The sequence below is a fragment of the Anser brachyrhynchus genome (genome assembly GCF_964034855.1).
Source record: "Anser brachyrhynchus genome assembly, chromosome: W".
Lineage (NCBI taxonomy): Eukaryota > Metazoa > Chordata > Aves > Anseriformes > Anatidae > Anser > Anser brachyrhynchus.
The window spans coordinates 16,488,498-16,508,131 of NC_137704.1; the positions used below are offsets into that span (position 1 = coordinate 16,488,498).

A 19,634-nucleotide genomic window follows, 5' to 3' on the forward strand; every position below is an offset into this window, starting at 1 on the left:
TCTCCGTCACCACCGCACCCCTGGGTGCAGAACAAGGGTGCAGGCACACTCATTTCTGTGAGGGTTCCCAGGAGTTTCCAGATGCCAGACAAACTTCCCAGAAGTTCAAGGAAATCTCAAGAAGTGATCAAAAAAGCAGAGCCCAGAAACTGATGTACAAACTGTTGCATCTGTTGGTTGCCTCTGTTTGCTGTGATCCACACTAATCATTCTTGACTATAAGGATGTGTTGCACAAACACTCATGAACAGAGTGCTTCTTTAAAACAAACAAACAAAAAACAACAGCTAATTTATTGGGCTATGTTGCATATGAAAATGTTCACATGAAATTATATGAGATGGATGTGGCAAAGATGACTATGAGAATGAGAAGAGGTCATCTATGAAAAGAGGCAAGGGGATGCCCTGTGCTGGTCACAGCCTGTTCCACCTGCCTCTGCAATTAAACCACCACTGGCCAAAGCTGAGACAATCAGAGAAGTTGGTTGCACGTCTGTGCAAACATGTTTAAGAAAGGGGAAAAACACCAATGTTGTGGTTTAACCCGGCTGGCAGCTAAACACCACACAGCCGTTCGCTCACCCTCCCCCCTCCCTCTCTGGGATGGGGGAGAGAAACGGGAAAGTGAAGCCGGTGAGTTGAGATAAAGACAGTTTATTAAGACAGGAATATAATAATAACAATAATAATAATAATAGTGATAATGATAATAGTATTAACAATAATAATGTGTAAGAAAACAAGTGATGCACAACGCAATTGCTCACCACCCGCTGACCGATGCCCAGCCTATCCCCGAGCAGCCGGCCCCCCACCCCGGCCAGCCACCCCTATATATTGTTTAGCATGACGTCAGATGGTATGGAATACCCCTTTGGCCAGTTTGGGTCAGCTGTCCTGGGTCTGTCCCCTCCCAGCTCCTGCTGCACCCCCAGCCTGCTCGCTGGCAGGACAGAGCGAGAAGCCGAAAAGTCCTTGGCCTGGTGTAAACACTGCTCTGCAACAATTAAAACATCAGCATGTTATCAGCGCTCTTCTCATCCTAATCCAAAACATAGCACCCTACCAGCTACTAGGAGGGAAAATTAACTCTGTCCTAACTGGAACCAGGACAACCAAACAGGCAGAGGAGGATAGAAAAAAAAGAGTGCAATACAGCAGTGTCAACACCAATGTCTGAGAAGAAGGAGGGGGAAAAGGTGCCCCAGGCACCAGAGCAGGTATTCCCCCGCAGTCTTTGGAAGAGACCATGCTGGAGCAAACATTCAATTCACACTGCAGCCTGTGGAGAACCCACACTGGAGCAGATTTTCCTGAAGGACTGCAGCCTGTGAAAAGACCCATGCTGGAACGGGAAAAGTGTGAGGCAGAAGGAGCTGCAGAGCGGAACTGTTGTGTACTGACCATAATACACCATTCCCCCAGTGCTGCTTGGGGGAGCAGAGTAGATAGAAGACTCTGGAATGAAGGAGTGAAGTTGAGCCTGAGAAAAGAGTGGAGTGAGGTATTTTAATTTTGTCTTTTTTTTCTCACTACCCTCACTTCTTCTCACTACTACTCTTTTAATTGTCAATAAAATAAGTTACTTTTCCCCCATTTGAGTCTGTTTTGCCCCTGACAGTAATTGCTAAGCCATCTCCCTGTCTTTATCTTGACCCATGAGCTTTTTCATCCTGTCTTGTGGAGGAAGCATGAAAAAGCAGCTGGTTGGCACCTGGCTGCTGTCCAAGGCTAACCCACCACATGAATCAAATCTCTCAAACTTGTTGACTGTTTGCTGTTTGGATGGAACATGAACCTCCATTGTAAAGCTCCTTGTAATGACGTCTTCAGCTGGATCAGATGAGTGCCCCTGAACAATTTTTCTACTGAATTCTTATAATCCAGATGGCCCTTGTGGTGGTTTTACTTGGGTGGGCAGCCGAGCTCCACCACAACCACTCTCTCACTCCCCCTCCTCAAAGGGAAAGGGGGAGAAAATACGATGCAAAGGGCTCAAGAGTTGAGATAAGGACAGGGAGATCACACTATTTATCGTGACGGGCAAAACAGACTCAGCACAGGGAGACAGTAAGATTTATTGCCTATTACTAACAAGCTAGAGAAGTGAGATACAAAGGAAAGAAACCAAGAACACCTCCCCCCATCCACCCTCTTCCACCTCCTCCCCCCCCGAGCAGCACAGGGGAATGGGGGTTATGGTCAGTCTATAGCACTTCCTCTCCACCCCTCCTTCACAGTCACTCTCTTCCCCTGCTTCCACATGGGGTCCCTCCCACAGGATGCAGTCCTTCCCAAACTGATCTGGCATGGGCTTCCCACAGGCAGCAGCTCTTCAAGAACTGCTCCAGATATGGGTTCGTACCACAGGGTCCATCCCTCAGGAGCACACTGCTCCAACCTGGATCCCCCACGGGCAGCAGCTCCTGCCAGGTCACCTGCTCCTACGTGGTCTCCTCTCCACGGGCTACAGATCCGGCCCAGAATCTGCTCCTGTGGGGGTCCGCCACAGGCCGCAGCCTCCTTCAGATCAGACCCACCTGCTCCACCCTGGTCTCCTCCACAGGCTGCAGTGTGGAACCCTACTCCACCGTGGTACACCATGGGCTGCAGGGGGACAGCCTGCTTCACCATGGTCCTCACCACAGGCTGCAGAGGGACTTCAGCTCCTGTACCTGGAGCACCTCCTCCCACTCCTGCTTCACTGACCTTAGTATCTGCAAAGCTGTTTCTCACTCCCCTCTCTCTCTCCCCCAGGTGCTGTTCCCCAACAGTTGTTGGTTTTTTTTTTTTTTCCCCTTTCTTAAGTATGCTTTAACAGGTGCAAAGAACATCACTTATTGGCTCAGCTCTGGTCAGCAGTGGGGCCCTTATCTAACCTGGGGCAGCTTCTGGAGTTTTTTGGCCCCCCACTACCAAAACCTTGCCACGTAAACCCACTGCACTCCTCTTCCTATATGACTGCTGCGGTGCATGTATGAGCCATTGCTATTGGTTATTTCCATTTAACTATGTGCAAAAAAGACTGTCCTACATGACCATTTCTGCATGTGCAGGAACAGTTTCTACTGACTATTTACAAGTATCTAATTGTTGTGGTTTAACCTGACCTACAGCTAAGCACCACACAGCCGTTCGCTCACCCTCCCCCCCTCCCTCTCTGGGATGGGGGAGAGAAACGGGAAAGTGAAGCCGGTGAGTTGAGATAGAGACAATTTAAGACAGAAAAAAAATAATAATGATAACAGTACTACTACTAATAATGTGTACGAAACAAGTAATGCACAATGCAATTGCTCACCACCCGCTGACCGATGCCCAACCTATCCCCGAGCAGCCGGCCCCCCACCCTGGCTAGCCACCCCTATATATTGTTCAGCATGACGTCAGATGGTATGGAATACCCCTTTGGCCAGTTTGGGTCAGCTGTCCTGGGTCTGTCCCCTCCCAGCTCCTGCTGCACCCCCAGCCTGCTCGCTGGCAGGACAGAGCGAGAAGCCGAAAAGTCCTTGGCTTGGTGTAAGCACTGCTCTGCAACAATTAAAACATCAGCGTGTTATCAGCGCTCTTCTCATCCTAATCCAAAACATAGCACCCTACCAGCTACTAGGAGGAAAATTAACTCTATCCTAGCTGAAACCAGGACACTTATATACATACAATTTTACAGCAGGAGCTGTCCCCGGGAGTCACTGGGACTACCAGATTCTCCACTCAGGATATTAATCAACATATTGAAGCATGTAAGTAGTGCCTATCAATTGGCCTATGCACAGCAGGGGCTGCTTGGTGGAATCTCCTGGACTATCTGAAATTCCCAGTGGCAGAGGTCCTGTAACAATTAGTCAAATGCTTTTCTGTGAAGGTGCCGGAATTGTCAATCACCTTGTCTCACGTCAGTCCATTGTCTCACATAGAAGACACTATCTTGAGCTCCTGGACCACCAAAGGAACTGATGACTAGGTTCACTGGATAAACACATAAGCACAGCCCTGATAACCAGCTACACCACAATTGTAACTATAATTTCTTCCTTATATCACATTTATAGCTTAAATTCCATAGAATTTGCCACAGGTGGCAGGGGTTTGTTTTAGTGGGTTTTACAACATGCATGGATCTTATCTAAGAAGTAAATGGAGGCTACTACTTTTGCTTTGTACTGGCCAAACAACCGATAGTTATTTGGGTGTCTGTCAATCTAACCTTGACAGAAATTACTGTACCCAAAGTTGAAAAACCCTTCTGCTATTTCCAGTATTCTGAGCACTTGTTCACCTGTAAATAATAACAGAAACAATAAGAAGCTAAATAATGACTAATGTTTGAATTAACAGTGAAGCTTTCAAGCTTTTTGCATGTATTCTTATGTCATCTTTACCACATAGACCAAAATAATAGTAATAAAAAACCCTGTGGAATCTAGATTCACTTCAAAGATTGCTTGTGAGTAAAAAGGCTAAGAGATTTAAATAAGCTTGGTCAAGTTGTTAGTTTGCAACTGGTGTCAGTTTTGGAAGTTCAAACCAATAATCAGTAAAACACTTATCTAGGTATAATAGTCATTTATTATGTTTATGTAGTAATAAAGTAGTCTGTAACAAATTAGCAATTTCAATGTAATGAAATCATGGAGGTGTTCAAACTAACAGGGAGGTTCTTGTTTTGTTTGTTTGTTTTTTTGTGTGTTTTTTTGGCAATTTTGTTTTTCTTTCCTAAGATACAATTATAGGAATACTTGAGGAGTGATAGTATATTTCCATTAACATTTCCATTTGAGAAGGGAAGGATTAAAACTTTTCTAAAAAATTTCCTTTGAAGATCATGTCCTTGAACAAAACAAGTTTACAACAAAGTAATTGTACTCACCAATTAACTGACACTCACATATGATTCTTGACTTTCTACTTTAAAAGCAAGAAAAAAATATTGAAAGCAACTTTGTCTGATAAATTTTTGATTAACTGAAGTATTAATGGCAATAAGCAATGACATTAAGATTTTTTTTCCAAATAACTGTATTGTGAGAGGTGGCTAAGGAGCCTTTGCACTGACAATGATTTCTGCCTGTGGCTGGTTTGTATTTTGTCAAGCATTCTTACAAAATCTTTAGCCCTCTTATGGCCCAAAGCAATGTGGACCACAAAGATGTATAAAAATGGTGTATGTGAAATTACAAAAAAAAATATTCACATTTAAAAACTTCAAAAACAATGAGAAATTGTTAGAGAAAAGCTTTAGGTAGATCTTCCACAAGGAAACCATGTAATAATGCAGCTTTACAAATGAGGTGTTTTTACTTGGGTGGGCAGCCAAGCTCCACCACAGCCACTCTCTCACTCCCCCTCCTCAAAGGGGAAGGGGGAGAAAATACGACACAAAGGGCTCAAGGTTTGAGATAAGGATGATTTAATTAAAGGGAAAAGGGAGAGGGGAAAAAAAAAAAAAAGCAAAGGCTGTGCGGAAGCACAGAGAGAAAAGCAGTTACTCTCTACTTCCCATCAATGAGAGATGTTCAGCCACATCCTGTGAAGCAGGGCCTCAATACATGTAGTGTTTTTTTGGGAGGATAGATGTTTTCACAATGAGAGCCCACCTCTCTCCTTTCCCTTTCCCACCTTTTATTGCTGAGTGTGACATCATATGGCATGGAATATCCCTTTGGTCGGTTTAGGTCAGCTGCCCTGGCGATGTCCCCTCCCCATCACTTGCCCACCCCCAGCCTGCTGGCTCTTGGGGGCTTGGAGGGAGTCCTGATGTGGTGCCAGTATTGTGCAGCAGCAGACAGAACACTGGTGTGATACCAGTGCTGTTCTAGCTACAAGTGCAGAGCACAGCACTGTACGGGCTGCTGCAGGGAAAGTTAACTCCATCCCAGCCAGATCCAGCACAACAAATGAGACTGTTTTTTCTACTTTTTTATTTTAAGGTCTTTGCTCAGTGGGAAGAGGGAGACAAATTTTTTTTTTTTCCCACAGCATACAGGCTCTGCACATGTATTCATTTGCATGATGGACAAAAGCTGTTCCTGCCTTCTAATTATTTTGATTCAGTATAACCTAGTCTTTACTTAAACTTGTGCATATGTATCTTGCTGTATATTTTCATTTTGGCTTGATGAACCAGTGCTAATTTTGTTCTCTTTAAACATCTAAAAAAAATCTGGGTGAAGTTATTGCTGGCACATTGAAAAATGTCTCTCTCATGCTTATTGTCAGGATTAAATATGAGCTGTCTGACATGTTTGGTAAGTAAATATTTCTGCTGTGTAAAAATTGTTTCTGGCTGCAACAGTTGTCTATATTTATTTTTAGTGTTCATAGGAATTGGGTTTTTTATTTTAATGCCATTTTCTTCCTTCTCCCCCTGCTTCTCTTGTAGGTAGCATTGGTCCTTCCTTTCAGTGCCAGTCAATCCATCAAGATCACATTTGCAGCAATGACAGTGACAAGGTGAGGTTTGCATAAATGTTCCATTTACAAGGTGCATCTTTTAATGAATCACTTTTTTTTTTATTCGACTAATAATGTTTGTTTTCCAGGCCCAGTAGCTAACTTTGTGTCACACTTTGAAATCTTACTGGTCTTTTAAGAAGTATATGTACTGTAGTCAAGACAATATTTTAGTTGATTAAAGAGACGTTTGTCTTGTAGCATATTTTTCTTCTTGTTTGCATTCCCTTGATATTCTAAATATTTGTGGTTTACCATACTGACTCTCACAGGTAACAAAGAGTAGTAATGTCATTGTTAATATGTTAGACACAGTAACATGTTTTACTACCATCATTTGTGACTTCTGGGGTTTGAGATAGTTAACAATGCAGAGAGTTTTTTTGCAGTGGCTTTTCTTTCTATATTTGGAGATGGGAACTCCAGGTTTTACAGACAGGAACCTATTGTTCATTACTGTACCTTTAAAATATACTTTCTAGCACCATGCAAGTTTTTTCCTAACCTTTTAGCAAGGGATCATGCTCAAACGCTGGTTTACTTTCAGTCTGTGGAGATGTGCATTGGAATTGTTGTTAAGTGTTCAGTGAGGCTTGAATCAACAATATATGTGTGGAATACAGAAGGGAAAAGTTTTCAGGTTGAATTATTGTCAGGACTTACTTTCATGTTTCTGTTCTTTTTTTTTTTTTTTCTGTAAAAGTACCTCTCATTAATAATGCAAATTGCTTAACATTAGTCCAATATGTAACATGCATTACATTATTTTCAAGTTTGATGCTGTATAATAAGCTTTCTTGTTGCCTTGACCCTGGGAAAGGGCATGTATTAGTCAAATTTAATTAATCTTTCTTAGAAGTCAGAATGCTAGCTGCCTGTCAGGGCTCTGATAACCACAAAAATACTTGTATTTTGAATTGGTGGGGTAACTTAAGAATCAGTTTGTTTGTAGCATTTTCATCTCATTCTAAAGCCAAGTTCCTTTTCAGAATGACTGTCTTTTTTCATAATTTGGAAGTATGTCCCAGGTTTAAGGTCTTACAAATTATCTCACAAATAAAATATTGGACAAATATGCTAGCTTTAACTTGGTAAAAAATGTTTAAAGCTTCACATTGAATTAAAGGAATGGCTGTTCCATAAGAGCATGCGAACTGGGTGCTGAGGGTGACAGCAAGGCAGACAGGGCAGTGGATTCACCAAAAAGGGTGCAGTCTCACAGCATCTGAACAAGGAGAGCAGAGCAGGTCTAGTGACGGTGACCAGGGTTAGCTACAATCCAATGATAGGCAAGCCCATAGTGATGAGGCAGGTCTAAGGTCAAGCTAGGAAATCAAGTCAGCAAGGCAAGGACAGGATCAAAAAGGTACACGGCCAGGTACAAACGTACATAATATACCTACAGTGTAGCTCAGGTAAGGACAAGGTCCAAGGGCCTGAACTTAAATGCAGCTCCTGAGTGGAGGGGCTAGCCCCTGCACCAAGGCTTTTCCCAGCTCTTTCTTAGCAGTCTGATCCCAGGTTACACAACTGTGCTTTATCAGAGCTGGCCTTGAGCAGGCAGCCAGCTCCTTGATGGGGAGCAGGAAAGAGGTTGCAGAGTCTGTTGGTGCGCTCTGGGCCCCAGCACTCATACACTGTGGTAGAGTAAGACAGTTACTTTCCCTTATGGTGTTTCCAAGGTCTGAAAAGCTTCTTTCTAACTAAACAAGGAGGAAAAAATAGCCTAATTACTTTTAATTGTTTTCTTTTTCTATGGTGTTGGATCCATTTTCAAGGAAACTTAGATATGTTATACCTTTGCCTTCTGTAATGGACAATAGGCAGCCTTTTCTGTCCTTGGACACTCAACAGGGTTGAAAGTCACTTCTAGGTGATACTTTAGAAGTGTGGAACAGATTGTGGAAATGTGGAAGAGAGAAAAGAGTTAAAAGAGATAAAAGAGTTGAAGATTGTGTGGTCAGGATTCAGTTATACAGTCACTGGGTGCTGTTGCATATTCACACTGTGTTACTTAAAGAAATTGATTTATTGCCATCTTCTGCATAGGGTAATGCTAATTCGGGGAATCTCTCAAATAGGATATCCAGTTGCTGTCTGGATGTTGACAGGAGTCTCAGTTGCAAGGGTCCTTGTAGTGGTTCAGATGAGACTCCCCTAACTGTTCTGTAAATTGTCATAATCTAGCTGGCTCCTGGTCCTACAAGACAACTCTAGCATATGTATGATCAGTTTCTATTGAGTAGTTAAACTTAACTATCTTAACTATGTACATCTTAACTATTGTCTTATCAAATAATAAACATATCTAAACATACAAATAGCATATATCAATTAGTCAGCTATTTTATCTGTGCAAAGCAGGAATTGCCTCTGGAGTTCCTGTCAATCTATTGATTATTTTATTAACATGAAGCATGGACTGCCTTGGAGGGGGGTTCCTTTATCAACTAGTGTTGTGGTTTAATCACAGCAAGCAGCTAAGTACAACACAGCTGCTCACACACTCTCCCCAGATGCAATGGGGGAGAGAATTGGAAAGGTGAAAGCGTAAGAAAACATGCGTTGAGATAAAGACAGTTTACTAGGTAAAGCAAAAGCTTGTGTGCACAAGCAAAGCAAAACAAGGAATTCATTCTCTACTTCCCATCAGCAGGCAGGTGTTCAGCCACTTCCAGGAAAGCAGGGCTCATCACACGTAATGGTTTCTTTGGAAGACAAATGCCATCACTCTGAATGTCCTCCCCTTCCTCCTTCTTTACCCCAGCTTTTATTGCTGAGCATGATGTCACATGGTATGGAATATCTATTTGGTCAGTCTGGGTCAGCTGTTCTGGCTGTGTTCCCTCCCAGCTTCTTGTGTACCCCCAGCCTCCTTGCTGGCAGGGCAGTGTGAGAAGCAAAAAAGTCCTTGACTCTATGTAAACACTACTCTGCAATAAGATTCTTTAGTTCTTTTTACAAGTTGTTTATTCATAATTTTTTGTTGTTGTTGTTCCTTGTGAGCTATGTTTCATGTGGATTCTTGGGGAAGAGGATCAGGCAATGATAATTTCCTTTCAGAGTTACACTAATATACCAACCTCCATATTCCAATTTCCTTCCTTTTTAACTCTCCTACCTTTCTGCTATTATGGTGAAGATCAGCTTTTTATTAGAAGTTGGGTTAAGACAAAATTCAGGGAAGATAATAATATATGGGCAAGTAAAACTGTTTTAATTTCATTTGAAAATTCCATTTTTGGTGTGTCATAAAACTTTTGGAGGGGGCAGACCATAGCAGGTTTAAATTACAGAAGACTGCAAACTTTTTTTTTTTTTTTGGTGTTGCGTAGCATATGATCTGCCTCCAAACTGATAGAACAAAAGAACTAGAACTTATTTGTTTTCCACATTTGTTGGAAGGCAGGAGAGGAAAATCCATCTTTCTTATTGGTATTGATTCTGTATCTAAGTTGTAAAAGCAGATAAAAGTAAAAATCGTCCAAAACACAGGAAAAATGCATTTTGGAAGCACTGCGGAGATATATTATTTTTCTCCTGTACTAGTTTAGGCTGGGATAGAGTTAATTTTATTCCTAGTAGCTGGTATGGTGCTGTGTTTTGGATTTAGGAAGAATATAATGTTGATAACACACTGATATTTTAGTTGTTGCAGAGCAGGGCTTACATAGAGTCAAGGAGTTTACGGCTTCTCATACTGCCCTGCCAGCAAGGATGCTGGGGGTGCACAAGAAGCTGGGAGGGGACAGAACCAGGACAGCTGGCACAAACTGGCCAAAGGGATATTCCATACTATATGACATCATGCTGAACAATTAATATGGGGAGGCTGGCCAGGGTTGGGGGACCGCTGCTTGGGGATGGGGTGGGCATCGGTCAGCAAGTGGTGAGCAATTGCATTGTGTATCACTTGTTTTGTATGTTACTTTATCATAATAATTATCATTATTTTTCCTTCCTTTTCTGTCCTATTAAACTCTCTTTATCTCAACCCACATGTTTTTCCTTTTGTCTGATTCTCTCCCCCATGCCACTGTGGGGGAATGAGCAAACAGCTGTGTGGTGCTTAGCTGCCTGCTGGCTTGAACCACATCTACCTCAATGTCAGTTTTATGTTAGTAGTATCTTTGATTTTTCTATGAGAAAATGTGAAACCGTTTCTCACATTATAGGATAATCTGATGATTCCCCCAGTAAAATGATTGTTTCTTCTCAAGAACATACATAATTCTACCAAACTTGAGCTATAATACTGCTTTCTAAAAGCAGTAGGTTACAATACTAGGGTATAATAACAATCTCCTACCCCTTTCTTCCAACACTCCATGTGTGTCTATGTGAATAAGGAATTCCACACCAATTCAACACGCAAGAATCTTGAATTCATGTTCAGTGAGATCAGCAAGAAAAACTAGGATTTCTTCATTGCATGGCCTTATGGCATTAAAAAACAGTTATTGGTAATACAGAGAATCTGATTAACTCTCCATCATCAAAAAACAACATTTTGCAACTTATCCCTTAAAAAGATGTAGTATTTCATACATATGTAGTTTTTCATTGTACATTGTATTGTAGAATGATTATAAACAAGTCTTAAATTGCTGTTTTGGAGGTGGGAACTTTCAAGTATGAATGCATGAATCAGATGGACCCTTTTTTATACTTGTAATTTTTTTCAATTTTTCTTTGATGTGTAATAGGCCATTTATATTTAATCTCAATTATTTTTAAATTAATATAATAATAATATAAAGTGAGGCTGAAATTGTTAAAGAAATGACAAAAATTGATAAGAATCTTCTTGAAGTTCTGTATTTAGGGAAAAGTATTTTTTAAAAAGAAAATGCCATTGTTTGAAATATTACTTTGCTTTAAACACCAATAATGGCTTCCTATTAAAGGTAGAGAGATATATTATCTTTCAGTGCCTTTCAACCATATTCAGTTTATTTTCTTTAAATGTTTTTCCTCCTATTTCTCTTTATTTCAAAAGTGGCATAATTCCATAAAAAGACGCTTCCTCAACTTGAAAAGACACATGTAGTCTCTCTGATTGCCAGCTGTCTTTAGATTACTGCAAGAACAATCTGATTGGAGGTCACTTTTTTTTTTTCTGAGACTGTTTTACAGCAGAAAGTACTGCATAATGCAACTTGTCATGCTATATTTACTTGCCCAAAATTCAGATTTTAAACTTCTGAAATCAATGGGTTATGGTGATCTAAGTATTTCTACATCGTACATGGTTAGACCTTCTCCCAGTCTTGGGCAAGACTGGGCAATCAGTTAACTGATTGCATGCTCACTTAATTTCTCACTGTTCTTATATGTAAACAAACCTCCAAAGATGAAACTTGTAACTTTTTTTTGGAGGTCTCTTTTTCAGAGACTTCATCCAGCAATCTATTTTCTTAGTTACTATGCAAATAAAAACAAACTGACCATCCAATAGTAATGTAAAAAATAAAGCACCATGGGACCATTGCTGGCACTAAGAACTGCTAGATAAGGCACTAAATAAGGGACAGATTCTTCCCCTAAATTAAACGTTTATATGATACTGATTAATGAAGTATAATGCTTAGCATGAAATATACAGAATGTGTAAAATGCTCAGATTTGCCTCTTCCTCATCTTAAGGTTATAGAATCAAAGTAATATTTTAGCTGCAGTGGTTCAGTGTTGCATATGCTTGCACTAACACTTCTTAATATTTTCTTGTGTTTTGTTTGATGATGATGTTAAAAGTCCTTTGTGCTTTGTCACTGTTCTTGGAAATCTTCCCTATAACTTTGTACATATTAATGTTTGGAAGGATTATATCTTAGACACCACAGCTACTGCAGGAGAAAGGGGAGCAGTAAGAGCAAAAGGGGTATTTCAGAGCTGAAAGACTGGGATTATTATTGGGTACAGAGGTGTGGCAGTCAAGGAGGGCATAAACGGGCTGCTGGTACTGATAATTCTAGGGCCTTGGTTCATAGGTTAGCAAAACTGAAATCATTGCTACAAGGAAAACTACTGTCGTGGAATTAGATTTACACAACTCTTACGTAGCAGCAATTAAGGATTTATTATATACCTTTATAGCAAATAACAAGGTTAGATTATATGATTTTAACAGCATTTAATCTGTATCTAAGTATCAGTCAATTAACACAATGATCAAAAGGAATTTGCTACAATATTAACAGCAACTTAGTTAAAGATTCATGAATGTCAAGGTTCACCCGAGACTTACTGTAGGGCCCTGGTGGGTGTCTAAATCCAGACACATGCTTCCAAAATACCCCCTACCCCTTTAGAGTGAATTACTCAGCCTACTTTCCCTTGGCTTTTATCCTCAGACAAGCTTGTTCCTTGAGGAGTCAGCCCTGAGATGCACATCTCCTCAGGGGTACCCTGAGAGGCATTCCAGCTCACGGGAAGGGGAGATCAAGAGTGCAGCCTGCTGTGGTCCCTGGAGAGCTCAAAGAGTTCTTGCTTGGAATTGCTATTTATAGTATTGTGAGGCCATTGTCTTTTGGTCAGTAAATTTCCAGAATTCAGGTATTTTGCCAATTTGTTTAGGAATCAGGTTGTTCAGTCCCTCTCACCTTAGACCTCAACAGGTGAGTGAGACAGTGTCAGACTCCACTGCATTCTGTAGATTACAGAGGAATGATGCTGTGATGGCTTTTCCTTTCATATTCATAGACTCATAGAATGGCACGGGTTGGAAGGGACCTTAAAGATCATCTAACTCCAACCCCCCTGCCGTAGACAGGGATGCCACCCGCTAGATCAGGTTGGCCAAGGCCCCATCCAGCCTGGCCTTGAACACCTCCAGGGATGGGGCATACACAACCTCTGGAAAACCTGTTCCAGTGCCTCACTACCTTTACAGTGAAGAATTTCCTCCTAATGACTAGTCTAAATCTATACTCTTTTAGTTTAAGACCATTCCCCCTTGTCCTATCATTATCCACCTGAGCAAAGAGTCACTCTCCATCTTTTTTATAAGACCCCTTTATGTACTGAAAGGTTTCAATGAGGTCTCCCTGGAGCCTTCTCTTCTCCAGACTGAACAGCCACAGCTCTCTCAGCCTTTCTTCATAGGAGAGGTGCTCCAGCCCTCTGATGATCTTTGTAGCCTTCCTCTGGACTCACTCTAAGAGGTCCACATCTTTCTTGTGCTGGGGGCTCCAGACGTGGATGCAGTACTCCAAGTCGGGCCTCACAAGGGCAGAGTAGAGGGGGACATTCACCTCCCTCAAGCTGCTGGTCACACCTCTGTTGATGCAGCCCAGGATGCAGTTGGCCTTCTGGGCTGCAAGTGCACATTCCTGGCTCATGTCGAGCTTTTTGTCCACCAGAATCCCCCAAGTCCCTCTCAGCAGGGCTGCTCTCAATGAGTTCTTCTCCCAGTCTGTTGTACTTATATCTGGGATTGCCCCGACCCAGGTGCAGCAGCTTGCACTTGGACTTGTTGAACCTCATTAGATTCAGGTGGGCCCACTTCTCAAGCTTGTCCAGGTCGCTTTGGATGGCTTCCCTTCCTTCTGTTGTATCTACTGCACCACTCGTCTTGGTGTCATCTGCAAACCTGCTGAGGGTGCACTCAATCCCATTGTTTATGTCAATGATGTAGATGTTGAAAAGCACCCGTCCCAGGACAGACCCCTGAGGGACACCGCTCATCACTGGCCTCCACCTGGACATAGAACCACTGACCACTACTCTCTGGGTGTGGCCACTGAGCCAATTCCTTATCCACCAGATGGTCTACCCTTCAAATCCATATCTTTCCAATTTAGAAATCAGGATTTCGTGTGGGGCTGTGTCAAAAGGCCTTCCAGAAGTCCAAGTAGATGGCATCGGTCAGTCTTCCCTTGTAGACTGATGCAGGCAATCCATCACAGAAGGCCACTAGACCGGTCAGGTACGATTTGCCCTTGGTGAAGCCATGCTGGCTGTCCTGGATCACCTCCTTTTCTTGCATGTGCCTTGACATTGCTTCCAGGAGGATCTTTTTCATGATCTTGCCATGCACAGAGGTGAGGCTCACTGATCTGTAGTTCCCCGGGTCCTCCTTTCTACCCTTTTTAAAAAAAGGAGTGATATTTCCTTTTTTCCAGTCTCTGGGGTCTTTGCCTGACTGCCATGATTTTTCAAATGATGGAGAGTGGCTTGGCGACTACATCAGTTAATTCCCTCAGGACCCTGGGATGCGAGTCATCGGGCCCCATAGACTTGTAGTTGTTGTGTCAGGAGGTCCTGAACTTGCTCTTCATTTAGAGTAGAAGGGACTCTGTGTAGTGGGTTTACATGGCAAGGTTTTGGTAGCAGGAGGCCATAGGGGTGGCTTCTGTGAGAAGAATTTAGAAGCTGCCCCATGTTAGGTAAGGGCCCTGATGCTGACCAGAGCCGAGCCAATAAGCGATGTTGTTTGCGCCTCTGTGAGAACATATTTAAGAAAGGAAAAAACAAAACAAAACAAACAAACAAAAAAAAAACGCTGTTACACAGCACCTGGGAGAGTGAGACGAGTGAGAAACAGCCCTGCAGGCGCCAAGGTCAGTGAAGAAGGACGGGGAGAGGTGCTCCAGGCGCCAGAGCAGAAGTCCCCTGTGGCCTGTGGTGAGGACCATGGTGAAGCAGGCTGTCCCCCTGCAGCCCATGGAGTACCACGGTGGAGTAGGGTTCCACACTGCAGCCCGTGGAGGAGACCAGGGTGGAGCAGGTGGACTTGCACCGACAGAGGCTGTGGCCTGTGGCAGACCCCCACAGGAGCAGATTCCGGGCCGGATCTGTAGCCCGTGGAGAGGAGACCACGTAGGAGCAGGTGACCTGGCAGGAGCTGCTGCCCGTGGGGGACCCAGGTTGGAGCAGTGTGCTCCTGAGGGATGGACCCTGTGGTACGGACCCATATCTGGAACAGTCCTTGAAGAGCTGCTGCCTGTGGGAAGCCCACGCCAGATCAGTTTGGGAAGGACTGCATCCCGTGGGAGGGACCCCATGTGGAAGCAGGGGAAGAGAGTGACTGTGAAGGAGGGGTGGAGAGGAAGTGCTATAGACTGACCATAATCCCCATTCACCTGCACTGCTCGGGGGGGGAGGAGGTGGAAGAGGGTGGATGGGGGGAGGTGTTCTTGGTTTCTTTCCTTTGTATCTCACTTCTCTAGCTTGTTAGTAATAGGCAATAAATCTTACTGTCTCCCTGTGCTGAGTCTGTTTTGCCCGTCATGATAAATAGTGTGATCTCCCTGTCCTTATCTCAACCCTTGAGCCCTTTGCATCGTATTTTCTCCCCCTTTCCCTTTGAGGAGGGGGAGTGAGAGAGTGGTTGTGGTGGAGCTCGGCTGCCCACCCAAGTAAAACCACCACACTCTGCTCCCCAAGCCCCCACTTAGAGGTTTGGGGACTCAAGAGATGTGGGAAGCCTGACCACTAGTGAATACCGAGGCAAAGAAATTAAGTACCTCAGCCTTCTCCACGTCTGTTGTTACCAGTTCTCTGTCTTCATTTGTCAGAGGCACTACACTCTCCCTAGTCTTTCTTTTGCGGCCAACGTACCTGAAGAACCCCTTCTTGTTCTTTGCATTCCTTGCCAAGTTTAGTTCTGTCAATGACTTGGCTTTCCTGATCCCATCCCTGCACATCTGGACAGGGTTTCTGTACTCTTCCTAGGGCACATGGCCCTGTTTCCACCATCTGTGCATTTCCTTCTTTTGCCTAAGTTTGACAAGCAGATCTTTATTCAACCATGCCGGTTTGCTACATTCCTTGCTTGATTTATTGCATATGGGAATAGAGAGCTCTTGCACTCTAAGTAAATTATCCTTAAAGAGTTGCTAGCTCTGATCAGATCCTCTGTCCCTCACCCTCCAGACGGTGAACACTTGTGCTCCTTTTCCAATTCCTTTGTCAATGCCTGCGTCCCTAGCAAAGGATCCCAGCTCCCTGGCTTCCCTACCCTCTAATTCCAGATTATTGGCTCCGGTGTCCCAGCACCGGAGCAGCCAGGTGACAAGGTGCTCACCTGGACAATGACCAAAATATTTTCACATATCTCATAGCTCACGCTGGGATAGGCATCGGGTAGTCATTGATGCTCTTATGAGCATCATCTTCATCTTCCTGTTCCTCTGATGGCCCAGCCACTTTGGAGTAGCCTGCCTCATCTTCTTCTTCATCCCTAGTCTCAGTAGGAGATCCTCTGCTTTATAAATGACCTGACTTTCTCATCCATTGTTTCATCTTGGATATGGGTGCAACTGACACTGGTAGTCTGTTTCCCTGGCTCAGCCTTGGGGTCCGTCATAGGGCTTGGAGTGGCCACATGGCCTGTGTCCTGGTTCCAGTTAGGACAGAGTTAATTTTTCCTCATAGTAGCTGGTAAGGTGCTATGTTTTGGATTAGGATGAGAAGAGCGCTGATAACATGCTGATGTTTTAATTGTTGCAGAGCAGTGTTTACACCAGGCCAAGGACTTTTCGGCTTCTCGCTCTGTCCTGCCAGCGAGCAGGCTGGGGGTGCAGCAGGAGCTGGGAGGGGACAGACCCAGGACAGCTGACCCAAACTGGCCAAAGGGGTATTCCATCCCATCTGACGTCATGCTAAACAATATATAGGGGTGGCTGGCCGGGGTGGGGGGCCGGCTGCTCGGGGATAGGCTGGGCATCGGTCAGCGGGTGGTGAGCAATTGCATTGTGCATCACCTGTTTCGTACACATTATGATTATTAATACTATTATCATTATCACTATTATTATTATTGTTATTATTGTGGTGTTTAGCTGCCAGCCGGGTTAAACCACAACAGTCCTTTTGGCGCCCAACATGGGGCACGAAGGGTTGAGATATCGACAAATTTGACCAGAGTGTGTTAAACTAAAATTGGTATAAGTATTGGACCTTCTTAATAGTTGCTAGTCACGATGTGGATTGCCTTAATCTCCAGTCTGCTGTGCCTGTTTTCCAAATTGAGTTTTATGGCGCGTTACTTTCTGTATGTGCTCCCTGTTGCACTGTTTATCCTTCCCAGGCCCTGGTTTAAGATTGTTATGTTACTGTGTGGTGTAACAATGGCTTATGAAATGATGAAATATCTGGTCATGACTCTAACCTGGTATTTGTACTCAGCACTGACGTCGACTCTATACTTTGGAAACCATATCTCGGAAACTATAAGCAATTACACCTATTGCCTTTTTTCGTTAGGGAGCCAATCTGTGAAGGGGACAGGGGAAGATATTTTTCCCTACCTGTTCACTCTCCCTTTCACCACCACCCTCTTATCCCCCGAGCTAGTTACGGTGGTTCTCCGAGATGTTGAATATCCTTGGGATACTCAGACCAGCCTGCTCTTGTTGTTATGTCTCCTGAATGCGCTTCAGATTTTGTGGAGGGTTAAACAACTACTTAGGAATCTCATCCGGAGATCTGTCTTGATGCGGGATAGTTGCGAGTGGCAGGGAGTGTGGGAGGATATGGGCAGGTTTCTAGAGCAGTGGTCACCTCCAGTGTTTTGGACATTCACCCCTGAACAACTGCAAAATCCTAAAAAGCTGGCAGAATGCTTGAAAAAAAGGTGTCATGACTCTGGCAGTTCCAAAGTGACACAAATCACTGTAGCGTGCTGGGGTCTGGCTTGTGCCTATCGAGCTGCAATTGATGCTACTAGCAACCTAGCTCCCGCTCCTGCAGCCGCTCCAGCTCCAGCTCCTGCAGCCACTCCAGCTCCTGCAGCCGCTCCAGCTCCAGCTCCTGCAGCCGCTCCAGCTCCTGCAGCCGCTCCAGCTCCAGCTCCTGCAGCCGCTCCAGCTCCAGCTCCTGCAGCCGCTCCAGCTCCTGCAGCTGCTCCCACTCCTGTGGCTGGGTCAGAGAAACGAGCTGTAGCAGTGCAAGTTGACCCCGCAGAGGGTATTCCAACCCCTGTGGCAGACCCTGTGGCTGGATCAGAGAAACGAGCTGTAGCAGTGCAAGTTGCCCCTGTAGACAAGGTGAAAAAATGGTGTAGAGACTCAGGTCGTTTAGAACGCAGACAGTCTTCTGCTAAGTCTGGGCATAGTGAAGACGAGGCTGGGCCATCAAAGGTGCAGGAGACTGAAGATGAGGATGAGGATGTCGAAAAATCAACAGTAACTACCCGGCCTCTATACCAGCGTGAGCTACGAGATGTGCGAAAAGATTTTGGTCGCTGTATAGGCGAGCAGCTTGTCACCTGGCTGCTCCGGTGCTGGGACACGGGAGCCAATTGTGTGGAATTAGAGGGCAGGGAAGCCAGGCGGCTGGGATCCCTTGCTAGGGACGCATGTATTGACAAAGCAATTGGAGATGGAGCACGATCTCGCAGCCTCTGGAGGCGTCTCCTGTCAGCTGTGCAGGAAAGGTATCCCTTCAAGGAAGAACTTGTATGTCTACCAGGCAAATGGACCACCATGGAGAAGGGAATTCAGTACCTGAGGGAATTGGCCATACGGGAAGTAATATATAAGGACCTAGACGACGCACAAACATCCACAGATCCAGATGAAGTCTGGTGTACACGACCCATGTGGCGGAAGTTTGTACGGAGTGCACCATCATCATATGCCAGCTCATTGGCAATACTAACCTGGAAAGCGGAGGAGAATCCCCCAGTGAACGAAGTGACTAAAATACTCCGGCAGTATGAAGGAAATCTCTCCTCTTCCCTACAGGCCTGTGTCTCGGCTGTGGAGAAACTCTCTGAAGAGGTCCACCAACTTAAAGAGAATTTATCTTCCCCTCCACCTGAACGAACCAGTGTCCACCAGCTAAAAGAGAATACTTTGGAGAAACTTTCTGAAAAGATCCACCAACTTGAAGAAAGATTATTTTCCTCCCCACCTGTACAAACCAGTGTCTCAGCTATTAGGGGTAAACGTTCATCTATGCAAGGAAGACAATATGGTGGGCACACACACCGTGCCACCCTGTGGTTTTACCTACGTGACCATGGAGAGGACATGAGAAAATGGGATGGAAAATCTACTGCGACCCTAGAGGCACGGGTACGTGAATTGCAAAGGAAAACAACTGGGAAAAAGGGGTTCTCTGAAAAGTTTGCTGCTCCAACTTCCAGCAGGCAGTCCTTTAAACACAGAAACGAAGATTCTGACCAGGACTAGAGGGGCCCTGCCTCCAGCCAGGGGGAGGAAAGGGACAATC

At 44.2% G+C, this 19,634-nt stretch overlaps 2 protein-coding genes across 6 annotated transcripts in view; both read left to right on the forward strand.

Annotated features, from left to right (window-relative positions):
- The window catches only part of LOC308184762 (vasculin-like), a 463,870-nt gene that overhangs the window by 149,366 nt on the left and 294,870 nt on the right, over positions 1-19,634 (forward strand). The window lies entirely within an intron of this gene.
- Positions 1-19,634, forward strand: part of LOC308184759 (E3 ubiquitin-protein ligase RNF38-like) — a 267,624-nt gene that overhangs the window by 72,647 nt on the left and 175,343 nt on the right. For all 5 annotated transcript variants that reach the window (XM_080572246.1, XM_080572253.1, XM_080572252.1 and 2 more), the window contains exon 3: positions 6,385-6,455. In XM_080572246.1, coding sequence (XP_080428372.1) covers positions 6,385-6,455 — 71 coding nt within the window. The remainder of the gene's footprint in view (positions 1-6,384; positions 6,456-19,634) is intronic.